General features: G+C 44.4%; 1 protein-coding gene across 1 annotated transcript in view; it reads left to right on the top strand.

Annotated features, from left to right (window-relative positions):
• LOC133452432 (receptor-type tyrosine-protein phosphatase F) overlaps nucleotides 1-13,699 on the top strand; it is a 199,390-nt gene that overhangs the window by 81,664 nt on the left and 104,027 nt on the right. Inside the window, exons 6-7 of the mRNA XM_061731732.1 lie at nucleotides 833-943; nucleotides 12,903-13,172. Of these exons, the coding sequence (XP_061587716.1) occupies nucleotides 833-943; nucleotides 12,903-13,172 (381 nt within the window). The remainder of the gene's footprint in view (nucleotides 1-832; nucleotides 944-12,902; nucleotides 13,173-13,699) is intronic.

Here is a 13,699-nt window from a genome sequence, read left to right as displayed (position 1 = left end):
AGAAGTAGTTTTTGTTTCCAAACATGCATTTAAAATCGCGGTGCAGGTAAGTTGTCATTTGCAAATCAGTAGCAATGATTATATGGTGGCTACGGCAGAGGAGTGACTCAATGGGCCACCCCCAAGATGGGTCTCCTGGGTTTTTATCCATTGTTAGCAACAACATGTTGGCCCTCTCTCAAATGCCTAGAACAACTTGGAATCGTGAATACTAATTGAAGCCATCTGGCAGAGGAGAATCTCCCTTTGGTGAAACATGGGCAATAATTTCCTCCCCGCTAACTGCGCTGGCAGCACGATCTCAGCCCATCAAGCACATCATCAGTCACATTTACCTTTTACACAATGCTTTTGTCAAAATGTCGATGCATCCAATGTATCCGTAGGCATTATTTACTCTCTGCCCCAAATTTTAATGGCGCCACATGAAAACAGCATTCTTCTGGAACTTTGAAATCACGTTGTTTGTTTGAAGCAGCATCATATCAAACAGCACTTTGGTTGCTTCTGTTCGTCCAGCATAGTGTAAATGCAAGCAAATGTTTGGCTGAGGCCGACCGCTCTCCATGAAGCAAACACATCATTATGTCACCTATTTCCAGGAGCTGAAGGGCTAATCAGACTGTAAGGGTTTTGATGTGTTTTTTTCAAATCATAACAGAGCTGCTGAACATTTGTGTTGCATCAAACATTTCCCGTACAAAACTGTCCATGTCTGAGCATGAACCGAATTACACTAGTTGACCGTAGGCTCTAGTGAGTCACTGCACAGATATCTGCTGTGGTTTATGTCATCTGTCAAGGCGGCTAAATTTGTTAATCCTCCACGCAGGAGCTCTGCAAATTGAGAACAGCATGGAGTCGGACCAGGGGAAATACGAATGCGTTGCCACGAACAGCGCTGGAACCCGCTACTCTGCTCCTGCCAATCTCTACGTCCGAGGTAAAGTCCAACGTCTCACTCTGTTTGGGGAGTTAGTCAATTATTAATGTCATGTCTGTTGTCTCAAGCATTCGGGAGCAGCTGTGCAGCTCTTTAATGCCTTTAAAATGGACCGGGGTTTAATGGAGACTCAGGATGCTTCTTTTATTACATTCATGTATTTATTTATTTTATTTCATGGCAAGACAAGACGGCACCATACTCGTAACGTTTCACAGACGCTTACCACCAGCACAAGAAGCTTAGAGATCAGCCAGAATGAGCTGCAACACAGTTACTTCTTGTCTAATGTCCAATATTTCCACATTTATGCCATTATTTTCTGTCTGGTCTTCACCGGTGTCCCTTTCCTTCCATTCCAATGAGCTGAACTAACCTCAACTTCCTGTTTGGCTGTGAACTCAACCAGGTGCAGCCCCTGAGAAAACAGCTGCATTGGAACTGCTTCCTCTGCTGGCATTGACTTCAGGCTTACTTTCTTTTTTTTTCTTCTTTATATTGACTGTATCGAAAGGGTCCATTATCCCCCCCCCCCCCGTTTCCCCCCTCCCAACACAACCCAGAGCCTCTACAGACACGGATGGGGCCGAGAGTTTTCTGGGTTTGTCTGTTTCTTCGCCGTAGCGTCTCTGCGAGCGGGCTAATGCGGGCCGAGGGGAGGACAGCAGTCATAGCTGCCCTGGGAAACGAAGCCGCCGGGCAAACGGGGGAATGGGTCAACCACCGAGAACACAGCCATGTCTGACATGCATGAAACACAATAGCTGCTCCAGTTGTTGTTAGTGTGGGAGAAAGTCGGGGGGGGAGAGGCAGGGATTCGTGGCAAGAAAAAGACACGCTTGGTTATCGTTTCATAATTTTGTTAAAAGCTTACAGTACTGCGTCATACGGGATTTTTCGTGGGTGACTAAGCCCATTGTGTCATTTTCCATTCATCGAGATAAAATAAGCAAATTAGCGTCCACCATTTCCCATTTGGCCTTGACAAAGAAATACCTCAGATAGCTTAATACGTAGCATTTTTTTTTTTCTTATCGGGAAGTAAACAAGATGAAGATAAAACTTTCCGCTGAATCAGAGGTAAAATAACTTGTAAATCCCATTTACAAGTGAAACAGCGGCTTCCAGAAAGTCTCGATTGTTAAACCTGGACTGGGGGAGGGAGTCAGCCGAGGAGCGAAGGCAAGGAGAGGATGCAAGTCTCTCCCATTAATCAGGAGATGTCTGTCACAGGTGCAGACGCTGGCTTTTTTTTCCCCTTCAGAGGTAATTACAGTAGTTTTGTGGCGTGGCGCCAGCAGGGCCGGGGGCACGGCTAGCCCATAACACCACCCAGGTAGCTGTCAACCCCACCGGTCCTAATACATAACTTTATCCACAATCCTCACCCCCCAGTGGAAAGATAGAAATCAAACCATCCCTAACCTTTTAACACCGTACTTGACTGGAATGGAAAACAAAGGCTCTGGCCTTGTCTTTCCATCCGTCTCTGTTACCTCCGCACGAACGAGGAGACGGGACCCGCGGCCGCGCTATCACCGGGCTGCTGGGTTACGTTCAGAACTTGAGCAACTCAAGACAAGTGGCCTTTGACCTGCCTGTCTTTCTTTCCTGTTGTTTTTAGTTTTTTTTCTCTGTGTATCTTTTTTTCCTTTTCTTTTTTTTTTAATCTTTGAAACACAAGGGAGGAGAGTTTGACACTTTCAAGGTCTGCCAACAAACTTCTAAGCTATGGAAGCATCGAGTGGCTGTTTACGCCCCTCAGGCTTGAAACATTTTGCTTTATTCCTCCTGTACAATAATAAAATGTCACTTGATATTTGAAGAAATAATTACAGTCATTCTTAATGCACTTCATAGATTAAAAAAGAAATATATATATAGCAGTTCAATATCAAAATTAACCGTGCTTCATTAGTCCCTTTCAGAATATTTGGATAAATTGAACAAATCAGTTCAATATCAGCTCAGTATGTTAATCAGGTTTGTAAAATAGCATTTTTCCATCTCCGTAATATTGCAAAGATTAGGGAAATCCTCTCGCAGAGTGATGCAAAAAAACTAGTTCATGCGTTTGTATCTTCTAGACTAGATTACTGTAATGTGTTATTAGCAGGATGTCCAAGTAATTTGCTGAATATCCTCCAGCTGATCTAAAATGCAGCAGTGTGAGTGCTGACAGGAATCAGCAGGAGAGACCACGTCTCTCCAGTGTTAGCGTCGCTCCATTGGCTACCCGTAAAATTCAGAATCCAATTTAAAATGTTATTACTTGCGTATAAAGCCCAAAACGGCTTAGCTCCGCATTATTTGCAGGACCTGATAGTACCTTATGTTCCTGGCAGAGCTCTCAGTTCTCGGAGTGCAGGTTTACTCGTAGTTCCTAGAGTATCCAAATGTAGATTTGGAGGGCGGGCGTTCTACTATCAGACACCATTACTATGGAACCAACTTCCAATCTGGGTTAAGGAGGCTGACACCACCTCCACCTTTAAAACTAAACTTAAAACCTGTTTAGTAAAGCCTATAGTTGGTGTTTAGTAAACCTCTAGCTGGTGTTGGTAAATATCTAGTTAGTGTAAACTCTAGTGTGTTAGAGTCAGTAGTCATAGTTGCAGCTATAGAACAAGACTATAATAGTTAGTCTCAAATATAGCCTCGTGGTAGATATGCTGCTATAGGCCTATGCTGCAGGGGGGACCGACATGATCCACTGGGCGGTGCCTCTCACCCTTCCTCTCCTCTTCCCTTCCTCTCTTCTCCATTTCTATTTTTATTTATTATAAGTACCTCATAGCCATCATTTTTGTCCATTGTTCCTGTAGTTTCTTGTGGTGGCCCCCTTTTTTCTCTTTTGTGCATGTTTGCAGGCCGGAACTTCGGGAGCTGCGTGGTGTCCTGCGGTCCCCCCCACCCCCCACCCCCTCCATCAACCACCCCCCCACCCCCCCTTTGGTCATTTTGTTGCTGCTTCCACCTGCCTGTGAACCCCCCCCCCCCCCCCCCGGTTATCCCGTTGCTGCTTCCACCTTCCTTTTTCCCAACCCCCCCCCCCCCCCCCCCCACGCTATACGCTATACAAATAAAATTGAATTGAAATCAAATCAATCACCTGATTAAATTCAGTGCCTTCTGAAAATGTCGTTCTCCCTTGATATAGCGGTAATTAGCCCAGAGAATTTGAAGCTACTTGAAGGTGACATATGAAAGGAGAAGCATAAGAGTCTGGGGAACTATTCAACCACATACACAAACGCTCTCCTGTCAGACCGCCATTGCAGGCGTTTGCAGCTGCTCGGTGTTTTGTATCAACGAATTAGTTTGTTTACTTTAGTTTTTTTCTGTTAGTGTCATCACCCAATCTAATTCCTGCCATGACATTTGGAGCCACCAGAGTGATGTCCTCATATTTCTCTGTGTTGATGTGGGGAGGGAGAGACGGGAGGAGGAAGTGGTTCTGTAAGCCGGGAGGGTGGGGGGGGGTTTGTTCATGCTTTGTTTTCCCACTTTGACTGTCTGCGTATCTGTTTACCGTATGTCCTTCCACTTCTCATCCATTAAGAGCGGGGCAGTGTTTGTAGGTGTGCGACTGCCAGTCGCTCCCTGTGACCCCCCCTCTAAAGGAGGACTCCATCAACGTGGGCAGCAGCGCCAGCATGCTGTGATTGTGTATAAGCGCTCATTTGTCAAGTCCTTATCCCACAATGGAGGAGGGATGTCAGCTTCTGTCTGCTGGCACTCTTTCATATATCCATGTGACATGTCAATATGTCACAGAGGATAAAGTGCTGCAGCTGGGCTTTTCAACACCAAAATATCTCCATGCTGTTTTATGTGTGTATGTCTGTGTGTCAAGGAGGGGAAACTTGAAAAATGATCCGTTCAAGTCCGATTTACGAGCAGGAAGATTAGGTACAGTTGTAATTTTTAGCAACTATAACGTCAGGATTCATCAAGTGTGGGACATTTTTAACGGGACAAAAAGACTTTGACAATTCTCTTACCTTGCAGCCAAATTAATGGAAAAGCTACTATTGTACATTCTGGTAAATGATGGAGAATCATGGAAGTCTGAGGCTGCGATTGTGTAATTAAACCGAAGATAGAATTTTGCTTGATTTATTTTCGTAATCGTAAAAAGAGCTGAAGACAATTTGCGGCAAGTTTCCCTCCCCGATGTCTTATCAATGCATTACCTTGCCTTTGTGCCATGTCACTAATCTTCACTGTGTGTGCAAAAAACACCTGTCCGTTTCACCCTCTTGTCTTCCTTTCCACTCTGTATCTTTTCATCCCATTGCTCACCTCCATCAAATCACTTCACCCGAACACAGATCAGCGTGAAGGTTGGTCACTTTAACTTTCTGTCATTTTCCTTCCTTTTAGTGCAGATTTTTAGGAGAGGTCAGACAACCCCACCCTACCGCCTCCCCCGATGAAAGACGCGGATCTCTGTCTCCTGGAGACAAATATATTAATAATAGCTCTCCCTAATCCTCGGCAGTGTAATTGTGTGGTGTTTGCATGGATCCCTGAATAGCTCTTGCATGCCTTCCCTTGCCACTCCCCCGAACCTTGTTTCGATTAGTCTTGCCAAAACATACAAAAGAGTCCCCGAGCAGTGAGCTTAAGTCCTATTAGATCTGTGTTGTATTAGGTTGCTGTGCATTCCTCCCCACTGCACCCATATTGTTCCTATCAACTGCATCCACCAAAAACTATAGCTGTTTTTCTCCCTGTCAAGACTTTCCATCCGCCTCTGTGGGCCCATCAGAGGTGTGTGATGGATTACTTGGGTATTCAGGTGGCGACTGGATTTGTCAGGTATTTAGGCAGCAACACCCCTGCTCTCCCACTGAGGGACATGTGTACCGGAGCTGACAAAGCCATTCTCCGAGGATTAAGTCTGTTTTACCACCACGGGCAGCCTCCACCCAGAGACTGAAGGATGTGATAGGCACATGTTGACTTAATGAGCAAACGCAGCGTCCTCGAGTCTCTGCGCGACGTCGCCCGAAGGCCCTGCAGGGAAGAAAGGCTGTAGTGGGGTTCTTTTTAAAGAATGCAGATGACATATAGGCGGTTTTTTTCTCACCTAACAGCATTTCTGACTGCAGCACCTTAAAGGGGACAAAACCTCTGCTGACAGTCACAAGATTTTAACAAACCTCTTTAATAAAAGTGCATTTTCATTATTAATAAACTCTTGTTCTCTTAGTCGATAAATAACTCAACCATAAAACGCTATTTCATGCTGTAGAGTTTTAATAGACTATTGGAAAACATAAGGTGACAACATTTCTGAGTCGGCTTTCCTGATTTTTGATGGTGATTGTGTTTCTGTTCTCCTTCTTTGCCAGCATCAGCAGTATGGCTGTGCAACGTTGTTTCACAATTAGTAAAAGTGTTGTGGATAAGGCTATTTTACAGCCTGTCACTTTAAGAAAAATCCACATCAACTGTAAACAAACTGTGACACATGAGCGCTTACCCTCATATCAGTATATTTCTTCTAAAACGTGCTGGGAAATTATCAGACCTCGACAAAATTCCTGATGACAGATGGTTGAAATGGTTTCAGAGGGAGTAAATTCATCCCTCATACACACAGCTTCCATGATATTGCCTCAACAAATGCATGCAATGTCACAACATGAATTCATTTAATGATATTTTTGGACTTTTCCGACCTCGTACTGATGATGAGAAAATTGGACCGCTGCATAAAGTCGTCTTCATCACATCTCGCTGATTCTCAGTGGGGTTCAGTTCTGGATCCGTGGTGGTGGGAGAAGAAAAACGCCTGATGAAAATTTGAGACTGGTCAATCCTGACATGGTTGTCTTGGAACATGCCCATGCCAAGAGGGGGAGAGAGAAAATCTCTTAGGGGGGGAATATTCAGCTCGTCAGCTGACCTCGTTTTTTTTTTTTTTTTTAACTGACCAACTGGATCAACACCAGAGCGTGACACTGCGCCTACGGGCCTGCGGGGCCGGCACCAGGCTTAATAGACACATCACTCCACAGTCCAAAACGTATCTTTACAAGCAAATTAAAGCCTTTGGCCTTGTCGTCTCCGCGTAAGAGCTCGGCGCTGCCAAACACAGCAGGACAAGCGACGGTTTCTGCTCTAACGCCGTCTATTCTTCAGTCACCTCCTCATTAACAGCTAGATAGAAATGATTGTACGGCTTCGGTTAGCCCGGCCCCTGCATTACACGGTAGGAATGGGTGATATTTTACCGTTCACGATAAACCGTCAAAAAAATTCCCCCCCTTAACATTCACAATCCTTTTGAAACATGCAGCTAAAAGTGATGAGAGAATTCTGAATTTTTAACAACCTGAAACACATATAAGCAAGTTTAACAAAGTATTGGGGGTTTTTGCACTATCTAAAAACAATCCCTGAATAGTAGGAATGGGCGATATTTTACCGTTCACGATATACCGTCAAAAAAATTCCCCACGGTAAGAATTTGTCATCTTGCGGTAAAAAAGATAAATTCCCGTTGATGATGTTTTTGTGTAAAGCTGATTTATGGTTCTGTGTTAAATCGAAGGAAGGAAGGAAGGAAGGAAGGAAGGAAGGAAGGAAGGAAGGAAGGAAGGAAGGAAGGAAGGAAGGAAGGAAGGAAGGAAGGAAGGAAGGAAGGAAGGAAGGAAGGAAGGAAGGAAGGAAGGAAGGAAGGAAGGAAGGAAGGAAGGAAGGAAGGAAGGAAGGAAGGAAGGAAGGAAGGAAGGAAGGAAGGAAGGAAGGAAGGAAGGAAGGAAGGAAGGAAGGAAGGAAGGAAGGAAGGAAGGAAGGAAGGAAGGAAGGAAGGAAGGAAGGAAGGAAGGAAGGAAGGAAGGAAGGGAGGGAGGGAGGGAGGGAGGGAGGGAGGGAGGGAGGGAGGGAGGGAGGGAGGGAGGGAGGGAAGGAGGGAAGGAAGGAGGGAAGGAGGGAAGGAGGGAAGGAGGGAAGGAAGGAAGGAAGGAAGGAAGGAAGGAAGGAAGGAAGGAAGGAAGGAAGGAAGGAAGGAAAGAAATGAGCCTGAAAGAAAGAAATGAGCCTGAAAGAAAGAAAGAAAGAAAGAGAGGAGCCTGAAAGAAAGAAAGAAAGAAAGAGAGGAGCCTGAAAGAAAGAAAGAGAGGAGCCTGAAAGAAAGAAAGAGAGGAGCCTGAAAGAAAGAAAGAGAGGAGCCTGAAAGAAAGAAAGAGAGGAGCCTGAAAGAAAGAAAGAGAGGAGCCTGAAAGAAAGAAAGAAAGAAAGAAAGAAAAATTCCCGTTGATGATGTTTTTGTGTAACAAACATGGCGGATCTGAGAGCGAGATAGATTTATAGTTACAAAGGTGAAGTTGAATTGGTATTTTTTCTATCATCATTTTTATCGTTATCAGGATAAATGCCAGAAATTATCGTGATACATTTTTTAGTCCATACCGCCCATCCCTATTACACGGGCAACCCTTCTTTACAGCTAATGAATGTTGACGTTCACTTTGTACGTGGCAGAGGTGAAGTTTCAGAAATGATCTCCCGGCGCGTAGCGTTTGCACAACTCAGCCGTGTAATAAGCTGACCGGTCAAATATTTAAGAATGAGCTGGCAGAGTGCTGACAGAAGGATGATCAGCCATCATGGTAGGCCAGATATGCTGCCAGGAAGCCCGGGAGCTCGCCGCCTGCGTGCCAGTTCGTGTGAGATATTGATTGACTGAACAGGTTCTGCTATCCTTGGGCACTTTGTCAAGGCAGTTAAAATTATAGGTATCCAGCAAGCCGGCAGGCAGAGTGGAGACGGGGCTTATTTTGTGGTTTTGATAGAGTCCCAGAGCCCATCTCCAAGCCGCTCTCGACAGGAGAGAGGCTCCGGGGGAATCGATAACAATTACCTGCCCTCTAGTCATTTTGTTCCACAGCACCTCTCCAAACTTAACCGCACGCCATGAATTATTCACAACATTAAGTGTTCAATATACACAGCCCCCATTGACTGACTGCTCCTGGTACTGTTAAGTCTATGGAATCATGAAAGAATAACAGCTACTTGGAGCCTAATGGTTTTATATTAGCTCTACATCTCTCTGGGTTCTCCTTTTCATGAGCATATGTTCGGAAATCTCACCGCACTTGGAGAATGTATGAGAAGACACAGGTGGCCACGAGAAAGAATAGAATTATGTTTTGTTACCAAAGCACTCAAGGAAACTGCGGCGTGCGTCAGTCACAGCGGAAATCAAGATGTTCAGTAGGAATGGGCGATATTTTACCATTCACGATAAACGAAGAAAGAAGAAAGAAAGAAAGAAAGAAAGAAAGAAAGAAAGAAAGAAAGAAAGAAAGAAAGAAAGAAAGAAAGAAAGAAAGAAAGAAAGAAAGAAAGAAAGAAAGAAAGAAAGAAAGAAAGAAAGAAAGAAAGAAAGAAAGAAAGAAAGAAAGAAAGAAGAAAGAAAGAAAGAAAGAAAGAAAGAAAAGAAGAAAGCCTAAAGGAAAGAAAGAACTGAAAGAAGAAAGAAAGAAAGAGCCTGAACCAATCAAAGAAAGAAATGAGCCAGAAAGAAAGAAAGAAAGAAAGAAAGAAAGAAAGAAAGAAATGAGCCTGAAAGAAAGAAAGAAAGAAAGCCAAGAAAGAAAGAAAGAAAGAAAATGAGCCAGAAAGAAGAAGAAAGAAATGAGCCTGAAAGAAAGAAAGAAATGAGGAAGGAAGGAAGGAAGGAAGGAAATAAATAAATTTGAGCCTGAAAGAAAGAAAGAAAGAAATGAGCCTGAAAGAAAGAAAGAAAGAAATGAGCCTGAAAGAAAGAAAGAAAGAAATGAACCTGAAAGAAAGAAATGAACCTGAAAGAAAGAAAGAAATGAGCCTGGAAGGAAGGAAGGAAGGAAATAAATAAATAAATAAATACATTTGAGCCTGAAAGAAAGAAAGAAATGAGCCTGGAAGGAAGGAAGGAAATAAATAAATAAATACATTTGAGCCTGAAAGAAAGAAAGAAGAAAGAAATGAGCCAGAAAGAAAGAAATATTCATCCCTAATGTTCAGTCAATTTTATGAGAAAATTGCACCAAGTTTCTCCTTTATCGCCCCCCCCCCCCCCTCGTGTACTCGGGGTTGCTACAGCATCCCATATCTGTCCTCAGCTCCTGCTTGAGAATGTCATCCCCATCAGGTTCCCATGCTGGTATCTCCGCTCAGCCCGTCGCATCTCCAGATGTAAAAGTCCGCCATGTTCTCAGCAACTTCAGGGATCCGATAGGTTTTTTTTTTCTCCTTTCTTTTATGGCACTTTTCCACTAGTATCGGCTCTGCCCGGCACGGCTCGGCGCGGCTTTACACGGCCCCACACATGTGTTTTCGCACAGCCAGGGGAGAAGCGGGCAGGTTGTGGTGAAGCTGCTGTGACGTACTCGATTGCGCAACCGCTTTGTTCATGTCGGCGTTGATGAGAAATCAGCTGGAGCCGGGAGCGGCTGAGAGTAAAACAGCCCGTCTACATCGCTTTTTTAATTTTTTCTCGACAGCCCACCAGGTTTATGAACATCTGCACCTCAGAGTTGGATCACCAAACAGACGTTTTGCGCTTTATAATAAAATCGCCGCGAGCCGCGAGTCCTCTCGCGCTGACTCCCGCTTCCTGATTCAAACGTCTGACGGCCTCCCGACCAATCAGGGGCGTGGAGGGTGGTGACGCCCCCGCCCCCCGACCAATCGGTTGCGCGGAGGTGGTGACGTCAGAAATAGTCCCTGCTCAGCCCGCTTTCAGAACCTCACTGAAATGGTTACAGAAAAAAGTATCGACTTGGAGCGGCTCTACTCGTCTCAGCCCTAGTGCGAAAGCGCAAAACGGGTAGAACCGAGCTAAGGTGGTACTAATGCAAAAGCGCCATTAGAGTTTAGAGTTTATTAATTTAGCACAAAAAGATGCATGAAGCACTGCGCAAGGAGGGAACGAAGTTCTATAGCGAACTTGTACAAGGTTCCACCCCTGTCAAAAAAACAAAACAAAGGACAAGCAGACAGCATGCATGAGCTAAACAACAACAAAAGACAAAGATCAATAGCAACAGGAATTCAAGTACTTGAAACAACTAATAGTAAAAAACACAAAGAAAGAACAAAAAAATGTGACAAAAGCAGAACAATGAGAAAGAATATATAATTAAAGGTCGATAAAATTAAAGGTCGAGTAGAGAAAGTAAATTAGGTTCCTGTAGAAAATAAAAATTCCTTTAGGTTTTTTTTGAAAATGCATTGGGAGGAGGTGGACCTCAGTGAAGAGTTTAAGTCAGACCAGAGCTTGGGGCCTCTATAAGTAATGTTGAATTGGTGACTTGAGGTTCGGGAGGACGGTATAGATAAGCTAATGTTACTAAACCTTGTTTGATATGAGTTTTCACTATGAAACCCCTGCAGAGTAGAAATGCAGTAAACCATTTTCAGAACATATTATACTGGACAGTCATCCGTAGTCTCCCCTAAAGCTCGGATGACCTCTTCACTGTTAGTGGTCTTAACTTATGTAAAACCAACTCACGAGGCCAAACTCCAAAAACACGTATGACTGTTTTATGACTCAGGCTTAGAATATTAATTATTTTTGACACTGAGCCAAGTAGCGTCAGCCCACACGAGTCTGTTGATTAAAAGTGCCCGAATGTCCACACGCAGCTACTCAATTATTATGGGCAAATTCTGATGATTGTGAACCTGGTCCTCCTTATTATAGAGGAGTCCAGAAAAACCAGCTTTTTCCTGACTGGAATCTCAAAAGGTCCTTTTGTGTTTTTTTTTTTTTTTTTTTCCATTTCGCCAACATAATGAGGGGGATAACAAGCACGGCTGTAACGACGCTCCGGTTCAAATTAGCTCGGGGAGGGAAGTTGGAGGTAGACTCATATTTGAAAATACATTTTCATGTAGGCTGGTGCATAAGAGCAATTACAGTCAAGGGCTTCTTTTTTTTTCAGAGAGACACAGAGATGTTGTACCGCATTAGGGGAAACAAGCAGGAAGAATTCTGCAGGGAAGGTTTCTCGCTGTAGTGTCTTGAAAATATAAAAACAGCAGTAGCAATAATGGATCCTCAGTGGGAACTAAATGTTTATCTCGGCTTCACTTTCTTCACAGGCAAGGGTAAAGAGGACCATCGTCTTAAATTTATCACCTACTACAAGAACATTTTGTTCGTCATAAATTTAACAAGTGGATGTTCACACACGGTTGTCAAGTGTTCTTTACTGTGACAAACGGATAACTTTTTGGCCAGAAGGCACCAGAAATGACGTGAAATGCGGATATGTATGGAATTTCTTGTGCGTTTTTCACGTAGGTAAACAAGTCGTATGTAAATGCCGGCCGGCTGTTTATTGCAGCCGAGCTTTTCAGTACGGTGTGAGGCTTCTGAATCGGTGTTTGCCTTGTCCCGGGCGACGTCAGTGGGCCCTTCTTGTCTCCATGGGAACCCCTTTTTAATGTCAGCCCTATCTGCATATCAGAGCTGCACAAAGAGCGGGAGAGACGGAGAGGGAGAAAGACAGGCTGAGCAGGAGAAGCCACAGAGCGGGAGCGGGAGGAGGAATCAAACAATGGCATCTCCACAGGGTCCCTCAATGATGCAACTCTCCCCATCATTTGACACTTTGACAAAAGAGGTCCAGACATAGTCCCCAGCAAAACTGGCTTTTTTTTTTGGTTATATTCCCTTTTGTAGGCGAAGAGGATAAAGTCCCCTCTCAAAGCTTTTCTTGTGCATATCCAGAGCCATTTCGTGACAGTCCTTTTATTCCCATTGTACTTCCCTGCACATCTGGACAAAAGCCATCACCCATTCATTCTGTTAGCTTTTCTGAGTTAGCTTTTATCCTCCCAAGTGTCGCATGGAGCAAGGCCATTCATGAAATCACAGAAATGATTATATTCACCTTACATGTCCTATTTATCCACTCCTCCTCTTTCTTCTTCACTCGGTGCCCAAAAGTACGGAGAGTTCCTCCCAGATTCTCCATTCCACCCACCAATCAAGAGGTGATGCCGGGCGGCAGCGTCAACCTGACCTGCGTGGCGGTGGGCTCGCCCATGCCCTACGTGAAGTGGATGACGGGCTCGGTGGAGCTGACCAAGGAGGAAGAGATGCCGATGGGACGCAACGTGCTGGAGGTCACCAACATCCGCGCCTCCACCAACTACACCTGCGTGGCCATCTCTCCTCTGGGCATGATCGAGGCCACGGCGCAGGTCACCGTCAAAGGTGAGGGTCACGCTTCTCCCCCCGCCAGGTCGTCACCGTAACGATGCAAGTTCTGCTGACGAGGTGACTCACCCCGACTCACGGAGATGATGAAATGTTTTCAACCACCTTCAACCGCCCCTCAACCCTCGCACAAATATGGCGGTTTCTCTGTAACCCCGTGGTTTTTATCGATGGCTTCAGATACAGATGAAGTATTATCAGGGTTTGTTGTCACCTGTAGGGCTGGGGATCGATTCAAATGTCAAGAATCGATTCGATTTCGATTCTTAAGATTCAGAATCGATTATCAAGATTTGATTCGATTCGATTCTGATATTGATTGGGGTTAGTGTTATTAAAACTGTTTTTTGAGCTGTTGCATGAATTATATGACTGTAGTTATGCAAAATATTACTACTAGTATTATATTGAGATTCAACAGCAAGTATTGCAGCTAATGATGCTGTAAGGACCAATCAGCTCCCAGAATGCTGATAGAACTGCTTTCAGAAACATCGTGGGTCATAATTACCAAACAGATCCAG

This window comes from Cololabis saira, chromosome 10, assembly GCF_033807715.1.
Source record: "Cololabis saira isolate AMF1-May2022 chromosome 10, fColSai1.1, whole genome shotgun sequence".
NCBI lineage: Eukaryota > Metazoa > Chordata > Actinopteri > Beloniformes > Belonidae > Cololabis > Cololabis saira.
This window is presented reverse-complemented; position numbering and strand designations above follow the sequence as displayed.